At 39.5% G+C, this 18,786-nt stretch overlaps 1 protein-coding gene across 1 annotated transcript in view; it reads left to right on the top strand.

Annotated features, from left to right (window-relative positions):
• Positions 1-513: 513 nt before the first annotated feature.
• CSTF3 (cleavage stimulation factor subunit 3) overlaps positions 514-18,786 on the top strand; it is a 47,489-nt gene continuing 29,216 nt past the window's right edge. The window contains exons 1-3 of the mRNA XM_005530254.3: positions 514-689; positions 9,551-9,652; positions 9,782-9,877. Coding sequence (XP_005530311.1) covers positions 660-689; positions 9,551-9,652; positions 9,782-9,877 — 228 coding nt within the window. The 5' untranslated portion in view covers positions 514-659. The remainder of the gene's footprint in view (positions 690-9,550; positions 9,653-9,781; positions 9,878-18,786) is intronic.

The raw sequence follows: 18,786 nt of genomic DNA on the forward strand, positions 1-18,786 counted from the left end.
ATGCCTCCCGTACCCTGGAGGTCTTTCGTGACCGCGATCTCAGCCTGTGTTTTGAACTTGCCTCGACCAGCAAGAGCTCTTGTGAGGTGGAAGGGACGGCTGGCAGCCGCAGCTGACGCTACCCCAGCGAAGACAAATCGCCGGCAAGGAGCCGCTGGAAGTCACCAAACTCCCCACTTTTCCTCCGTCCCTTTTGCGAGCGCCATGAGCGCGGCTCCCGAGGCCACCCTCAGCACCGCTCTAGGCCGGGCAAGGCACGGTATCGCGGCTTCATCCTGCCCGTGTGGGGCAGGAACGGCTCCGGGGAGACAGCGCTGCCCCCTCAATGTGGAAACGGAAGTAAGGGACAGGGAAAGGGGAGGAAAATGGAGAGGAAGAGGAGCGGGAAAATGAAGATGAGCGGGGAGAGGAAGCGGCTGCTCAGCGCACCCTCCCGCCCTCAGCGCAGTCTCCCGCCCACTTCCGGCCGCCCCCGCGCGCCGCGATGACGCACTTCCTCCCGCCAGCGCCGCTCCCCCGCCCCCGGGCCGGAGCTGCAGCCGCCATTTTGCCGCTCTCTCGCCGCCGCTCTCCGGGCGTGGCGGCTGCGGCCGGAGGAGCGTTTTTAAGAGGCTTTAACCCGCTCGGGGCTCCGCGCCCCAGCCCGGTTTGAACGCGCCATGTCCGGAGAGGGAACCGCCGGTGATCAGGTGAGCGGGGGCCGGGTGAGCGCAGGCCGCGCCCTGAGGGAGCGGTGCGGTGTGGGCTCGGCGAGGGCGGGCGTGCGGCGGGGCCGAGGGCAGCGCGGCTCTGCCCCGGGCCCTGAGCCCGGCCGGGGCTCCCCTGCCCTCCCGTCCGTTGGAAGGAGCCGCGTGTGCCCCGTCGGCGAGCGGGGGAAGCGGGGAGTAGAGTCGGCTCGGCCCAGGCGGTGACGCTCCGGGAGCTCCGGCTCGCTCAGCCCTCGCCTTCCCGGCTCAGGGCCAGTGGACAGTGCTCGACCCGGGCAGCCCCGCGGTCTCGGTCTCGCTCGGTCGTGCTCGCTAAGCACAACGCTGTTTTTCGGGAAGAAGATTGCAACCCGGACAAGCTGTTTACAGTGGCAGTTTGCGGTGTTACGTAAAGTGAGCGTTGGCTGAGCTCAGGCGTTTAATGGAGAAGGCCTCTTTAACGATACGTTCGGCCTCTAGAATAAAGCGTTGTTCAAATACACTTAATCCAGGATCTAAAAACAACAAACATGCGTTTATTTGATAAAGGGTCTTCCTTGTGGTACAGCGTTCATTTAGTTCAGTAGGGAACTAAAGTAAAACCTAAGAAGTGCCACCTCAACACGAGGAAGAACTTTACGTTTAGGGTGGCAGAGCACTGGATCGGCTGCCCAGGAGGGCTCCAGTCTCCCTCTCTGGACGCATTCAAAACCCACCTGGACGCATTCCTGTGTAACCTACTCCAGCAGCTGACCTTGCCCTGGGCAGGAGGATTGGACTAGGGGATCTCCAGAGCTCCCTTCCAAACCAAATAGTTCTGGGATTCTGTGAAATAACTAGTTTCAACTGAGTTTGGTTTGTTTGTTAGTTAGTTTTTTAATAGACTAAAGTATGTATTTACCCTATTAAATTTTTGGGGAGGTAACACATTTTTAAATTTGGTATTACTGTGAACGATTTCCAATTTACTGGCAGAGTTTCTCCAAAATGGCTTTTCCTTTTTAGTAGTTTGGTTTATATTTAAAATCGGTATTAACTGGAGGGGTGGAGATGAAAGTTCCTGATTGAGGGAAGAGTTATTGATAACAATCATGTGTCTTAGTGGCCAGTGTAGCCTTTAGAAATACTTAAAATCAAACCGATGCCTTAATATTTCTTGAAGTGGCATTTTTTTTGTAGAATGTTAGTTTCTTACAAAGCAGGTGAATTTCTGTATGTCTGGGCCTGTACCCCTAAAAGGTAATGTGTAAATTTTATAAGATCACTACTCTGGTGGATGGAGTGACTGTAGGAAATGTAATGATGAGAGTATATAATACTTAGTTTCTGCCTCGTTAGGATAAATTTCTAAAATTTCCTGTGTGCTTCAAGTTGATCAGGCTGGTAAAGTGTACGGGGAGTATTTTTGAGCAAGAGGGTCTTCAGAATGGTTCCCTTCATCATGAGATACATGGCTGCAAAGAAGAATGCCACAGCAAAATTTTGTTAATGCTGCTGTGTAGCATGTTCCAGATTTAATCTTCCCACTCCAGTATGTTTTCAAGAATACACTGATGTTTCATAGCTTAATTAAGCTGTTTGTTAGCATGTGTATTTCTGTAGCTTGTAAAGGGTTACTGTTTAACTTCAACCATGCAGACTTTAGGCTTTCTTTTATTTTGCAAGGGAGAATTTGATAAGCAAAAGGTTGAGTTATTGTCTATATACTGCATAAAAGTGGCAGGTATAATACTGTTATGCCATATCTCAGAGGGGTTTAGCATTCCCAAACCTGTAAATTGTTATTTGCAGCCTGTGTGAGGCACGTAGGCTAACCTGTGATTTAGCACTTGGGCCCTTTTTTTACTCATTATTATTCCTGTCTTCTTGTTGGGTGTGCTTCAGATTAAAAAAAAAACCAGGTTGGGTAGTCCTATAGGTTGGGTTAATTTTATTTTTTAAAAAAATTATTTATATTGCTCTATCCTCTTGATGAAGGCCTCTGGATTCTAATTTCCTACAGGTCTCTAATTTTGTTATGGTCAATTACCTCCCATCAGTTTTCTTACTTTCAATAACAGTTTTTTTCTCATCTGGCAGACTTGTGTTTCTGATTCCAGCAGTTGCCATAGGCCATATCCAGATCCCAGTTTTTTTAGCAACCCTGCCATGGAGTTTTCAGCGCAGAAGCTCCCACTCACTCCCTTCAGTGAATTTGGCTGTGGTCTGACATGGCTTGAGGGATCTAAATCCAGTGTCCCTGGAGGCAGGAGCAGCAGAGCCTGCTGATTGGGGCACTCACACTGCAGCTGCTCTACACCAAGCTAGTGCTGGCTGAAAGGCCTCAAACTTAGAGTGCACAGTGTTCTAAGGGTTCTAAATATGCTTTGCTGTAGGAAGCTGAAGCTGGGCAGAGGTGGGATTGCAGCTGCCTTTCCTGTTTCAGGTTTCATCTGCTGCTCCCAGCTCTGAGGTTTTGGGCATCATTTTCATATGAAACAGGGACTGCACAGTAAATTTGCATCTGTGCTGTGCATTAGGTGTAATTGTGAGAGTGTGTGATGCAGGTGAGAAATCTTTGACAAGGCAGAGCTCTTAGCTTAGACCCATTCTCAGGCAAGGGGTTCTGCATCTTGCTTCCCAAATCCCAGCTTTTGGAAGGCACTGCCAAAAAGCAGCAAGGTGAATAACAAATTGCCATGCTGTCTGCAGCAAGTACAGAGCTGTGGTAGAGTAGAAAGGAGGAACAGAGTGGAATGCTGATTGTAGGATGAGAGGGAGGGTAAAGGGGAATGTAAGGTTTAAGACATAGGTGGGCTTTAGGAGGATTTATTGTACCATGTGCACTGCAGTTCAAACGTGGCTTTACTGCCTCTAGGACAAGCTTAGCTCCAGGAATTTTTGGGCTGCTTTACTGTGTGGGTCAGGAGCCTAATCTGTTATGTAGGTTGTCTCCTCATTATGTTATTGTAGAACAGACTGGAGCAGGAGGACAAATGCAGCCACAACTCAGAGTATATTTTAAAGTCTTGTTCCATGCTAATTGTGCTGGGCCCAAATTAGTCCTGAAGAGCCAGTGAAATCATGTGAGGACTTAAAATCTTTCAGGCCCCTGCCAGACTCCTGGCAAGGCCTCCATGATGTTTAACAAACCAGAATTTCCAGCATCAGTTTCTGGAATACCAAACACTTAGCTGTGTCTGTATCATGGAAATGCACTTTTGGAGACTGAAAGGCTGCATCTGCCACTGTTTACCAGAAACTTCCCTGGCAGGCTCTTCCCAACCTAACATGTCAGGGTTACATAGAGCCCATCCTTGCACCTATGGATGTTTTGTGGTCCTTAATGTACACATCCAGCTTCATTTTGGTTGTGGTGGTTGTTTCATGTGCTTGTTAACAAAACCTAAATTCCGCACTTCTTTTCCCCCACTTCGTAAACATTTGCCAGGCATCAACTTCATCTGAAGATCACATAACATTTGCTTTGTCCCTGCATTAGTTGCCTTCTAATCTTTTAAGGTTAGAGCATGCATTTCACACTACTAGTTAGTGTTTCTAGGATACATACCCCAGTCTGGATGCGTTTTTTATTACATGAATATGGATCTGGTCTAAGGCTAAGTAGTGGAAAAAAATTATGTCTGTATTGTCTCTGTGACTATAGAAAATACCTCATAAACAGTTCTGGTTTCTTGATGGTACTTTTGTTCCTTTTGATTATTTCCTCTCTTTGTCTTGTGTCTGTTTGATGGTGGTACATCATGAAAGTTTCTGCATGCTAAAGACAGTAGTAAATGTTGTAGTTAGTAGTTAGCTTTTTCAAAGTATTTTATAAATAGATGTCACTGAATGCAGTGCTGAGAGAAGACTTTTCTTGCAGGATTGTGTGAGTTTTACATTATAGAAGGAGCCATTTTAGAGAAACCTCTTTTAAGAGCAGACAGAATGAGTAGAAGGATTAGTGAAGGAAAGCTTCTGAGTTTGTAATGCAGTGGTTTAATAACAATTTTTACACAGTTATAAATAAATTATAGTTTAGGTGTATTTCCAGAGTCAATAAATTCCAGGTATACCGGTAAGAAATTCAAGTGAAAAATGTGTCAGTCCAACATTTGAGAAGTAGTTCTATAAAGAAAGAATGGCAATCATTACTAATCTAAAACTTCTGATTTATCTAGAGTTTTGAGCCCAGATTTTGTTGGGATAGGGCAGTACTTACGAAAGCACTCTTTTTGGTCAAGATGAATATGCTGAGCTATGTCTGCTCAGAGAGATCCAGTCATAAAGAATACAATTTTTTCAAGGCTGTTCAGAGTTGAAGTGGTTTAGTGTAGAATAGAAGTCAAGACATTAAAAACCTGTAAGAAAGTGCAAGGATTGATAAACTGAAACTGCAGTTCCCCCAGTGAAGGGATGTGAGAAAAGGATTTTAAAACTTGTTCTCTGCACATGCAGCTATAAAAAAAACTTTAAGGGAAAAAAGCCTTAGACTAAGCCAACCTGTAAATTTAGCCAACTGGACACCTAACTTGTCTTGTTAGTGGACAACTAACTAATACTTGTTAAGTTACATGTTAATATAGTTGAAATTTTATTCACTGGGTCTGTTACAGGCCAGGCTGTGCTAAAGTGTGCAACATCCAGCCAAAACCACCAAACTGGCTTCTGTCTTAATGTCCAGAAAACTCCTTTTGGATATTGAATCAATTTGATTAAACTAGCCGTTAGAATTCTTGTCTTTTTGTATACAACAGCCTGCATATCTGGTTTGTAGAAGTTTTTATTTCGTAATTAGTGGTAGTTCTCAAAGCATCTTGAACTGGCCACTTATTTCCCTTTCACTGCAGAGGATCCTTTGTGGAAACAGGAGGATGCCTTAACTGGATGTATTTAGTCTTGAAAATAATTTAAAGGTGTTTAAGTGTTTTCTAAGACACTTTGGAGTCATGAAGATTCATTCAAGAGGCCTGAGGAAACTGTTGATTTTAGGAATATGGTATAAAATAAGAATATTCCCTTGGTGTGGTGATTGATAAATAAGCAAATGCTAAAAGTGAATTTTATTTCCTGGTTTTTTTCCCTCAGACATTCTTTATGAGTTCACAGTTGGATTTTGTGCTGTTGATGCCTTTTTCAGAAAGGAGTTCCTAGATTTCTTCCTAGAAAATTTGGGTTTAGGTCCGTTCAGATTTTGGAAAGATCTTTTTCTATTTCTGTGTATCTGTGAAACTTTAAATCTATTGCTATTTGTCAGTGTATAAATAATAAAAGGTTAGTTATGAACCAGACTAGGTGGTAATAATTTGTAGAAACCCTAAGTGCTGAAATAATTCCATGACCTTCAAAGAGTTGTTTATGGGATAGGATCCAGATGATACAGAGATCAGTTCTAGTTAACAAAAGCAGAGGAAAAAAAAGTTCTTACAGTCTCTGTGCAATATTTTTCACAGGTAGTAAAGAAAAGTTAAAAGCCAGTATCTGATTCGGTTTGGTTTGATGGTATTTAAACTGGTCTAAGCTGGGGCTACTAGAGTCCTGAATGGTTTTGCATCCTTTTTTCTAAATCTCATCCAGAAACCAGGGGGTTGAACTATTAGGAAGTTAATCAGTTTTCTTACAGGATTATTTTTCCTGCTGATTTAACTCCCTGAACTGGCTTGTTACAGGATGAGCTTATCTGAAAATGCTTATCTAGTGGCAGGATAATGGCAGTGAGCACCCAAGAATTACACATTCACAGGTTTGGATATTGGCTATTGTCCAGGCAGTACAACGAGAAATACTTGATCAGAAGCTATATGGCCTTGAACTGTGATAACAGCAGCTGTAAGCACAAAAAGCAGTTAACATAAAGTTCTCAAAACTAAGATCACGTCTTCCTGGCTGTACTTGAGTTGGGTTAAAAGTCAAGCTCTTGCTTCCATTTTGTTGTGTGCTTGCAGTAGCTGTTAGTCCTCACAAGGGGTGTTTGCTCACACACCCAGAAAATCCTAGGTGTTGATTCAGGATATTAGAATGATTATTTGTGAAGATACAGTGAGGTCTTATTTTTGCTCAGGTAGAACCAGGACACCGATTTGCCTTAAGTGCAGTGTGTCCCTGAGATGTGGACGGCTTTTATCTGTGCTGGAGGTGGAGAGGGAGTTCTCACTGCCTCTAAGAAGCTGAACATTTTATTCTGTGTGACCTTAAGGTACAAGCAAGTGCAGGCAGTCCAGTTTAAAACTAATCATGATAGGGTTATTTTCAGTTCTCTAGGGTGCCTATAATTGGTCTTGTATAGCTGAATAGAGAGCTTTACCTGCTGCTGCTAAACATTTGCCAGCTTAGAAAATCGGTCCATTTTATTTTCCAGTAAAATTATTGTTCTTCTTGCACAGATTGATTCGTGTATCAAGCATATAAAATTAATTTAGGATTGTAATGGTTGTGAATCTTATCCCCATCTGGTTTTCCTGAGCTGTTTCTGCCTTTCTGAGTTTATGACCCTGTATCTGCATAGGTGAAATCAAATTCCTGGAAGTCTTAACTCAGCTGCCACTGCAGTGAAATGCTAGGTTTTTTGTCACGTGGAAAGATTTGAGGAAATACAACTAAACTACTGCTGTAATAGTTGAAAGGTGCCTCAGTGGCCCATTCTACTTTATCTTGTTCAAAAGTTAGTACTTACAGTGCAGGACCTTGTGTTTTTGTAGGGTGGGGTCCTTTTTATTGTAGCAGACATTAATGGCACATCTGCCAGGCATTTCTGTCTGAATGTATCCAGAATAATTTATCTGAGACAAGCAGATTTCACTGGGATGGTTCTAGTAAGATGCAGTGCTTCCCACTGATGTATTTGAGTTAGTGCTTTATTGATAAGCAGCATTTCAGCTTTGGGTCACCTGTAGGGGTAGCTTATAGAAATAAGCTTCAGAAATTTCAGCTTCAGTGCTGTTTCTGGAAGCTGAATTATGTTTATGCATGTCATTTAGGAAGAAATAAAACCACAAGTTCATTTTACACTGTTTTACATCTTCAGCCTGTATCAGTTGAACTACAGCCTGGTACTACAAAATCAAAATTTTGATGGACTTAGGGATGTGAAACTATTCATATGGCAGTTTTTAAATTTACTACTTTAGAGATGACAGCTTTGAGCTACTTAGATTTTTTAATCAAATTAAGTTTATAATAGTTTGCTGTGGGATTTGATATTTGACTTCCAAGCTATGCTGCTTTGCATTAATTAGTGTTAAAAATTGCTTGAGAAGTGAATGAAGAGGAATAATAATCTTTAAACTCCTATAAAGCCCAGCCTACTGATTCTTTGCTTTTCCCTTTATTGAATATCTGTCACTACATGTCCATGTAACAGTTCTGCAACATTTTTGATCCTTTTTCCATTTTATAAGTAGCTTTATTAAAAAATACCTTTAAAGGCGTATGCTTTGAATTATATCCTCCTAATAGGACTGACACAAAAACTGGTAACACTGAAAAATATTCAGAGCTAGTGTAGTTACCTTCTGCTTCACATTCTGGAGTGGTGATGGCACCTTTGAGAGAGGAGTGCTGGTTCTCTCTGTGCTGTTTGTCTTTTTCAGCTTCAGAAGGATGTTCTGGGATGGGCCTGGTGGGGCAGGGAGGTTGGACCAGGTGACCCACTGTGATCCCTCCCATCCTGTGATTCTGGGATCCAGACTTGATATTAAGAATTAAAATCAGTTCCTTGAAATAATCTTCTAGCAAATGCCAGGGATTGGGGGTTTTTTTTAGAATTTTCTGCATGGTGAATCAGTCCCACTGCAGTATACATTACAGATGAATATCCTAACAGTAATTATATAGTTAAATTGGAAAATTTCACCAGCAAGGTCTTAGAGTAATGATTTAAGGGTTACTAATGTTTCATCTCACAAAGGCAAGAATTTATTTGGTGTGGTTTTTGTGTTGCTATTATCTGCCTAAAAATGAGCCAGGTTTGGAAAGTTAGTAAATAAGTTGCTTCCAGGCCAGAACAATATTTCAGGCTTAATAATAAACTTTGGATCATTTAGGGCTGTACCAAGCATGTATTTTGAGGGTGTCTCTATGTGATCTTGACACTGTAATTTTTTTATTCTACTTTGATTTAACAATGGTAGATCTAGGAAAAAAAACCCCTAAAAATCATAAAGCAGGTTATTTCCAAAAGTGTTTGAAAGAACTCTTAAAACTATATTATACTGGTAACTATGTTAACAAGTTTACATTCAATTTGGTAAAGCTTTTAGCCTCAAAAAAAGCTTTGAAATAATCTTCAATAGGAATGCCTTAATGTTAAAAAGAAAAAGGTGGTTTCAGTGCCAAAACTGCAGGAAGGCATCAGTAGGATTGAGAGATCAGAAAGTGAACAACGAAATTGTGCTTGGGCAGTGTGTATCTGTTTCTGCTAAACTTTCATCTCCTAGCTTTCTTGTTAAACATGTGATACCAAATATCTGCTGTTCTCCATGTGCAGAATGACTCCTGCAGTAACCTGGATTTGTTTGCCTGAGCTCTGTAATAGAAATACTGGCCTGAATTTACTTTTTGCATCTTAACGTTGCAGGTTGGTAAAAGTGTTTCATAGTGCAGTAAATATTCTGGCAAACTCAAATTTGTTTTCATGTTTTAGACATTGAATTGGTTTAGTCTAACATCTTGATGTCCATAACATGTAGAACTTGTGCTAAGTGTGTGTTATCTTCCTGGGACAATTTGTTTTCCAGCTGAATTCCAGTTTAGAAACTCCATCTTAAAAGCTGAGCTCTGGAATATTACACTGTCAGAAATGTTATCTTTAGCTTGACTGTGTAGGTGGAAGAGAACTTTTCAAACACTGCTTGTGATCTCTTATGTCTTCTTTTTAATTTTTCTAGACTGCGGAATATGTCCCAGAAAAAGTGAAGAAAGCTGAAAAGAAACTAGAAGAAAACCCATATGACCTTGACGCTTGGAGCATTCTCATTCGAGAGGCACAGGTTTAGTGATATAGGATTACATTTCCTTATCTATGGTCCACTCACACTCTTTGGTTCTGGAGTAAAATCAACATATTCATTTACATAAATCATAATACTGTAAATGCTGTTTTGATTTTCAATTTTTAGAATCAGCCTATAGACAAAGCACGGAAGACCTATGAACGCCTTGTTGCCCAGTTCCCCAGTTCTGGCAGATTCTGGAAACTGTACATTGAAGCAGAGGTTAATATTTTTACATTTTTTTCTTATATAAAATTTCATAGGATTTTAAATTTATATTTTTATAAGCATGAGTAAGATAGGCACATAATATCTAGGGGAAAGGGGATTTTAAATATGCCTTGCCTTTATTTTGTAAAATAGGTATGAAGGAATGATTAAAATGAATTCTAAAGTATTGGGTCTTTTATGAGTTGATGATTGTTGCATTATGGAATTGCAACAACATTAAAACTGTTTCAATGGTATTGGAGTGCTTTAGCCTTTTATTTGCTTGTCGTGTCAATTTATTGCCTCCCGTGTCATTTACTTAGAGGACTTTTTTTTTATTTACACATACAAACTTAGAGTGACTTTCTCTGAATATTTGGTTCTTTTATTTATTTTTTATTTTTTTGCTTTCTTAGGAAATTGTGTTTTCTGTGAACAGTGTTTGCAGGGAGGGTGTGGGGATGGAAGCTAATTTCTGGAATGAAAATGCATTAGCCCAACTCATTAGCTTTTAAAAATCCCAACAAATTGTGATTGTTTCCATAACTGGGTAAAGACTTACCACTAAGTGCATTGATCAGTTGAACTGTCTCTAATGACATGCCATGAAATTCCCTGTATGATCATGGGGTGGGGTGGTGGTGTTCATTTTGGTTTGATTCCTTTCTGTAGCTGTTATTGAATACTAAAACATGTTTTCTGTGGGCATCTTCCGGCTGCACATTTTCCTTGAGACAGATTTTATGTATATGTTAAAATTCAGGGGTGGGGACTTGTATTCTGTAGATGAGAAATGAGCTCTCTTTTTCTTCCATTTGATGTGAAATTTCATTGCATAATTATTATATCTTATTTTACATTAAATTACGTATCCAGAAATGTCTGGCAGTAAATTTTGAAGATAAGGAAAGTTGGGATCATGGGAATCTAACAGAAATTTTTATATTGCAGTTCATAGAAAGATGCTACAGTGCAAAATAGTCTCATCTAAATTGAATGCTACCAAATTAAAGATATAGATTTTTCACTATCTTGTTTCCAGGGGTTTGTAGCAGTAGTTAGAATGTTGGTGGTTATTCACGTTTGGGAGATTGCAGATGGACTAACATACAAATACATATTTTTCCTTTTTGGACGCTGCAGCCAAATCCATTAGCCTCTTGTACCCTGAAATGTTTGCTACAGGTTCTAGCATTCAGAATCTAATCTAATTTCATAATTGCATTAAATTACCTGATTTCTGTGCTTTTGGAAAACATTTCTCTGTCCCTTGCCTCAAATTTAAGGGTTGGGTAAGGCCATCTCAGAAAGCCAGCACTATACTGTACATCCTTCAGCAGAAAGTCCTGTTACCAGTGTAAAGCTTCCTGTCTTAAACCGCCTTCAGAGATAAACTGACAGACATCACCTCCCCTAATTTATAATCTAAGAGTATTTAGAAACATTAACAGTGGCAGAGCTTGTAACAGTCTGGGGTAGAATTTTTTCCCTGTTCTTTCAAGGAGGGCAGATGAATACCTCAGCATTTATGTTTACCAGGGGAACACGAGGTAAATCTGAGAGGGAAAGAATTGTCGTAACCATCACCATTTCTTGTGTGTCTGCTTATTAATACACTTCAAATATTAGAGAAATGGAATATATAGTTCTGTTATTCAAAACAATGGAAAACTAGGAACCGTAAATTTCTGGTAGGGGTTACACCTGAAGAGGGTTATATTTCAAAGAAATGTAAGAGGGTAATTTTCAGAAGTTTATCTTTTATCTCAACAGCCAAATTTTAAAATTCCCAGTTATGACTTAATTTTCAGCTTTCCTGGTTACAGTAGCATACTACAACTGATAAAGTGGCCAATTTACAAATGAAGAAATACTGCTCTGGTTTGCTTTGGTTTTTTTTAAAGCATGTGTGAGCATATATAGCTATAAGCTGAAATAACTTACTTCCAAATTTCTCTTTAAAAACAATGCACTCACACAATTGGGTGCTGTTCTCAGTGTTGTTTTCAGTTGCATATCATTTTTCCAATCCATCTGGGTGAGCTCAAATCAAAATACTTTATCAAATGTTCTTTTAACATTGTGGTTAAATTAAGACCAGTTAATTTTTGAAGGCTGTCTAAGCAGCAGAATTCTGTTCAGGCTTCTTGTATTGCAGCCTTAAGATGTAAAAGGAGTATAAGTATTTTCCAAAAGCGTTTTTCCATGGCAGTTTTAGTAGTCTTCCTCCTGCTAAAAAGCTTTTCTTGGGCTGTTGAGAAGTATAGAACTTTCTAGCAGTGACTTAGTAAAATAAACCTGTGGTAGATCTCCAGCACTGCTTTTTATTTTGCTGCCTTGTTATTGAAATCTGAAAATTGCAGAATCTTCAGTCATCTGTTACCTGCATTTCCTCTGATATCAAAACAAGTATTTTACTCTTTAGCATGAAAAAGTTTCCTCTTCGAATCCCAGAAAGACAGGAAGGGGGAGGGAAGTGGGGGTTCTTTTCTGGAAGGTTGTCTTTCACTGGAGAATTTTGCCCTCTGAAAGACATAAATCAGAGCTGAATAGCATTAACTAGCTGTGGTATATTGGAAGATGAGCCAGGGTGAGGGTTATGAAAATAGCCTTACAAAGAAGAAATTAGCCCTTTAACAGCTGTACTCTCCAAGCCTTTAAATTCCCCTTTGTCTGACTTAACAAATGTGTTCCCTTTAGTCACTTCCAGGCTTCAGTAGGAATTGTTGATATCTATCTGGACAAAAACTGTCTGGACAAGAACTGAATGTGCCAGTTCCTTTTGTAATGTATAACTTGTAAGTGCAGGCCTTACTGCTGTGACCACCTCTCAGTTTTACGGCTGTGTTTGTTCAGCTCACTGACTGTTCTGCTTTTTGTGTATGACTGTGTTCCCTAGTGGAATACAGTGGAGAGCAGTTCTTAGTGTATCATCCAGCTCGCTGCAACTGATACACTGGGTGTGCTGAAGTAACCAAATACTTCACATTTACCATTTTCTGTGCCAGGCACTGATTTATATGCTCTGCTCTCTGCATTGGGACTAGTTAGGTAGTCAGCTGAAGATGGAGATTAATAAGGAAGAGCATGCTTTGACAGTTTGTTAATGGGAATTACACTATTAAAGTTGAAATTGATGAAAATGTTTGGATTCTTGCGCTGGTTCTTATTTCTTCTGACCTTCAAAGAAGAATTACAGGACATAGAAATAATATAAGTGGATGAAACAGCTCCCAGTTCACAGCTGGTTTTGGGTCGTACTATTTGAACATCTCAGTAGAGTTTTGGATTTGATAAGTATTTAAACAAGTAAAATAGTTAACTTGCTATCCTGCATCTCTTAAAATTTAGGAAGGGGAACAGTAGTGCTACTCTTCCCAGACTCTTGTTTTTTCTGGTTACTTAAAGTACATTTCTCTCTCGATACCTTTCTCATAAAAAACCTCCTCTCAGAAAACTTGACTCTTTCACAGTTGTATAAAGGAGTGTCTAAGTCTCAGCTCCACATGTTCCATAATGTTAAATTCCTAGATCACACAGTCTGGACTCTAGCCTGCTCTGCTGATGTGCTGTGTCTCCTTGGGTAAGTTATTTAACCTGTTTGCCATTACAAAACAGATACCTACCTACCTCACAGGGTTGTTGTGAGGCTGCTTTAGTGATTAAAGTGCTTTTGGCACCTGGCTAAAAAGTGCTACAGAAATGTGAAAATAAATCCAATTTAATACCCGATGATCCCATAGGCCCAGCTGTCTGTTACTATTTCCTTTATCACTTTGACTGTTTGAGCCATCTTTTAGACACAGAAAGTCCTGATAATGCTTTTCATGCTCATGAAAGAACATTTACTTTACCAGTGTCATAAATGCTTCAGTAGTTCTGAAGCAAGCATTTAAAGTTGTCATTTTTTTCTCTGCTAGTTTCCTTTGAGAAGTCACCAGATTGAAAATCCTTTTAGGCACATTTATTAAACTGTATTCAAGTATCTGCAACATTTTTTCTTAATGATCTAAGGAATTTTAAGTTCCAGTTACTCTGAGTGGAAACTTTCCTCTGTAATTCTCCTGAATGCTTCAGGCCAGTTCACACCACACCTTTTATCTTTTTTATTGAGTGTACATTATATCCTGGTCACTTTGAACCGTTGTTAGTAGGGGTTAAAAGGTTGCTATAATTAAAGACCTAAAAATCATATCCAGAAGACAGTTGTGACAAGTAGCCCAAGTCTAGAAACAATAAATACAAAGCTGGTAACGTGCATGTAAAAGGTTTGGCTGTTAAAATGTATTTTTTTGTCTTGCGAATTTTGCAAGTAAGACTCCTGTGTTATTGCTTGTCCTAACGAAATGCAACCAGATACATTTGTTTAGATAATTTTTCTTTCATATGGACACTTTGAATTTTAAATGTCTTGGTAACAAACCAGATGCTGTATGAGGATTCAAGGGGTGGGACCACAGCTTAGGGTTGATTGTTTTGCATTTCATCATATGCAATACATCAGTATCTTTAACCCATGTAATTCACACTGGTGTGGATACTAGTCAGAATGTATCATTTAACGTACTTGTATATGAAAAATGTAAATAAAACCATTTAGAAAAATGATTGTTTTTGTTTAAAATGTCTGTGTTTCTTCAAAGCATTTTCTTCCCCTGTTTTACTTTAGTTGGTTATGAATTCAGAAAAGAGAACGTTGTACATATCACCAAAATTATTCTGCTTGGGGAAAAATGGGAACAGACTTCTGTCAGGATGGAGTAATCGGAAGTCAAAGTAGAATAGACTTCTTGGCTGAGATTCTGTTTAGTGGCACTTTCAACTGAAACTATTGTGTGTATCACCAGCTGCTCTTAGTGAATTTCTTAACGGAAGGCATCCCCATAATAATCCATGCCCACCCCACTAGCCAGCCACATTTCTCATGGTAAGCTTCTGCTTTGAGAAACTGCTGTACAGGTGCTCTGTACAAATACCCATATTGCACAGTCTTGACTACCTCAGTCTGAGATTTTCAATCTTTTTTACAACTGTATTATTTATGATCTTTTCTTATTCATGTGTGGACTTGTTCCATTCCTGTTAATAAATGTTGTTCTGTCTGTGTGATTATTGTAGACTTGCACTAGAAAGTGAATGCACCTTCTTTTCCTGTCTCTTCTGCTCAAAATGTCAATACAGGTGTGTACATCTTGCATAGTTCCCCTGGTCCTACAAGCTGTGTAATATCAGAAAGTTGCTGACATACTGACATTTGTAGTTTGAGAAGATGCGTGCAGTACAACGCTAGTGGGTTTCTTCAGAATTCTATTTTCTGTATTTGATCATTAAAAATACTGTGGGGAAGTTTTAGCAAGTTTTTGAAGTGGAAGCGATGCCTAATGAAGAGATTATTCTGAACCCTCTTCTATAGTGTGTTGCTATTTACACATGAATAAACACAAACTACTTCCTGTTCTGTTGTATTCTTTCCATGTGGGGTGACAGAAATATATATCCCTGTTAGACATGTTAGCTATGTACTCTTGTTCACAACACTTCTGAAGTCTCACTTTCAAATGTAACAAGGACAGTGAAAACTTACTCTCATTGTGTGCTTTCTTTTGTTGAAGTCATTTGTTGATTCTTTGTTGATATTTTGAGAGGTGAATCTGTGTCAGGTCAGGCACAAACTTGGGCTTCTTACATCTGAACCTGAAAGAACCACAAGTAAAAGCAGGTTTCTTGTGTACCCTGTATTTGCTATTGGTTGGTTCTCCATCTGCTTGGGAGAAGGAAACTATAATTGTAATTTCTGATTCTTTTCTACATCTCTTCCAACTGCCAGCTGGTTGAGTTTCCTGATGTTCTTTATTCAGAGAAGTGTGATGGTTGAGAGAACACTCTCTGTTAGACCTCTGCTAATGCTACTACATAAAATATGTGACTATTTGCTGCAGAATGTGCAGAAGTTCAGTTCCCTCTGTCATGAATCATGGCTGGGATGAAGTCCAGTGACTTTTCTTAGCTGGAAGGTCTGTGGAAGCAAGCCCTTCCCCATGGCATTCCTGTGTTCTTTTAGTACCAGTGGTCTTCATTTACAAGTGTGCATTGGGTTTCTGCCTCATTTTTCTCTTGATTTTTCTCACTTCAGTGTTGGGAGCTCCATATCCAGTGAAATTTTGGACTTCTGCAATGACGTGTGTACCTAATATCCTATGACTTTTTGTTTGTTTGTTTCTTATATAAAACAATTCAAAAGTGAGAAGAAGGAATATGCATTGGTCCATAGCTGCATAACAGTGCAAAGGTAGCATTTGCTTTGTGCACGTTATATAGATGAAGTTAACTACACATGAGGAAATCTTACCGTAACTTGAATCTGATCTGTATTGGGGTTTAGCTGGTTTGGTAATGACAAATATTCATAATAGAAAAGCATGGATGCATTTCCAGGCTTCATTTGAACATCATAAATATTACATTTTAGGTTAGGCAGAGAAGTAGAAAGGTATTGGTTTTAATTGAGTTTGTGCAGAATTTTCAGTAATAACTTCTCTAGGTTGGAGTCCTGTTGCATCTTGAGACAAGACTCTTTGCTAGACCTCACTGCTAACCTGAAGTGTGAAAACTGGGCTGGCTCTGTTCCCTTAGAAGCAGATTGGACAAGCCCTGTGACAGGGGCTGTGCATTCATCTTAGTTTGCACCAGTTCCAGTGAGCACAACACCCTGCTGATCTGGGGGCAGGTGCTGCAACCAATGCTCTTGTAGATTGTTGGGCTCAAGGCTTTCAGAGCTTTAACATCTCAGACATACTCCAAAAGGAGAAGAGTTAGTGTGCTGAGGATGTGTGGTCATCTTACTCATGCTTTCACCCTGGCTCTGAGTTTCAGTAAAACAGCTTGTATGTATGTTTAAATTACATAGCTTTTATCCTTAATTCAAACTACTCCTCTAATCAGCTAATTTGAAGTTTTAATACTGTGATGGACGATCAAGTGTCTTACCTCCTTTGATTCCTTTAATATATCTGGATGAAACTTAGGACAAGATACTCTGTCCAGTTCTTCATGGTTTGCAGTAGTGCTTGAAATAGTCAGAAATAACCAGTGTGTGAAACTAGAACAAGAAATGACTGTACAGTCTCATACTTCTATATTGGTTTTTGTGAGAATGAGTACATTGCTTAAAATACATTTCAGGTCTTGCATTTGGACTAAAATTACACCTAGTTGTTCAATTTATAGGATTTTTTATGTCCAGACTGCAACAAAGTAAATTTCCTTCATCTTTTGTTCACCCTCGAAGTACAGGTTTTCAGACACAGTTTTAACTGTTTAAACAAAATAAAAATGAACTCTCCATTTGAAATTTAGATTTGCAAAAATGGGGTGGCAGGTGTATTGTTGTGTATGTGCTGTCCTGCAAATAAAACAGATATGAAGTTAGCACGTGAGCTAACTTCAGTGTGTTCAGTGGAACTGCATTTAAACATCAAACTGTGTTTAAAACAACATTCTCTTAATTTAGCATTTTGATTATTTTAATTTTTATGGTTAAATGAAGACATACTATAGGTTCTGTGCCTGTGGATTCCTTGGGAATCTCTCAGACTATGTATGTGCATCTGTGCTCATTTGTGTGTATGTTTAGATAATAAGGTCACACAGCATTAATAATGTTCTTTTGAAATCATAGAGTAGAAATAGGAGTGGGTAATTATCAGTGCAAATTGTCTACTCAGGCTACCTAAAAATTTATAGGTACTTAGAAAAACAATGTATGCAGAATATATTTGGAATTTCAATGAAAAGGATTTAATTATCTGCAGTTTCAGTCTGAATGCAAAAACATAACTTGGTGCTGTATGTAAAGGTGTGGGAAGATAGAGCTGGATTTCCTCTTTATTTTTGTTGTCTCAAACCCAGTATTGGCCTGCCTTTTCTCTATTCCTACCTACCCATCACAGTGTGGTTTTGTCTGTTTTTATGGGCAGATGCAGGAGCATGTTCAGTGTAAGAATTGTGAACTCTCGTGTTCTTCCAGTGCTGTAATTGCACTGACCATTTCAGATGGGACAGCAAAGGGTCTTGGTGGGGGGAGATTCTCTAGTAATGAAAGGTAACTGCTGATTGGATCTAAAAAATAAATCTCAAATTAATCCCATGACAAACTTTTTCACTTTGTAATTACTGCAGAGGGAATGTGATACTCTTGCTATCTCTAAATTATGTTTATGCAGTTGAACAGCTGCTGTTTAGTCATGGTATTGCATTTGTCAAGTGTGCAAGCACATTTAACAGCCTGTGATGGGCACTATATTGTAGACACAGTTCTGAATTAATTTCTTTTAAACTTTCCCTGAAACATGGTTTGGTTAGTCTCTGTAGGTTACTCTTTCATATTGTATCACAGATAATTAGAAGACTGCATTACAGCATGCAGGGGCTTGAGGTCCAAGCAGCCTTGCTATTGATGTTAATGCAGCAGGGGCTAGAATGATGGTAATTTAATATATGTAGGCTTGCAGCTACTTAAAGGTGTTAAGCATTTCTAATATACAATTAATACAAGCTGAAGATGACAGGGAATAAGTTTACAAAAATTGCTTTTGTAACACATTTGCTTTTGGAAGCTTAACTTGCAGTTTTCCTTCCACCAGCTATGTCAGTTGACCCCTTCCCAAGATTTTCTGTGGTGTTGCAGTAATTAACAGTTTAGTTAAAAGCAGTGTGCTTTGGAAGTGTACCTGCACAGCCTGACAACGCTGACAGGTTCATACATGAGGAAACATTTCCTTCATACCAGATCAGAGAAGCAGGCCCTACACTGAGAGCCTTAATCTAGCAGGTTTCATTGCACCAGGGGAATTTTGTCATTCTTGTCCTGACTGTGGCTTTGGGAATTTTAAGTTCTGCCTAATTACAGGATTGTGCTAGAT

Source organism: Pseudopodoces humilis, chromosome 7 (genome assembly GCF_049639895.1).
Source record: "Pseudopodoces humilis isolate 2021_Gansu_Grassland_sample_001 chromosome 7, ASM4963989v1, whole genome shotgun sequence".
Classification (NCBI taxonomy): domain Eukaryota; kingdom Metazoa; phylum Chordata; class Aves; order Passeriformes; family Paridae; genus Pseudopodoces; species Pseudopodoces humilis.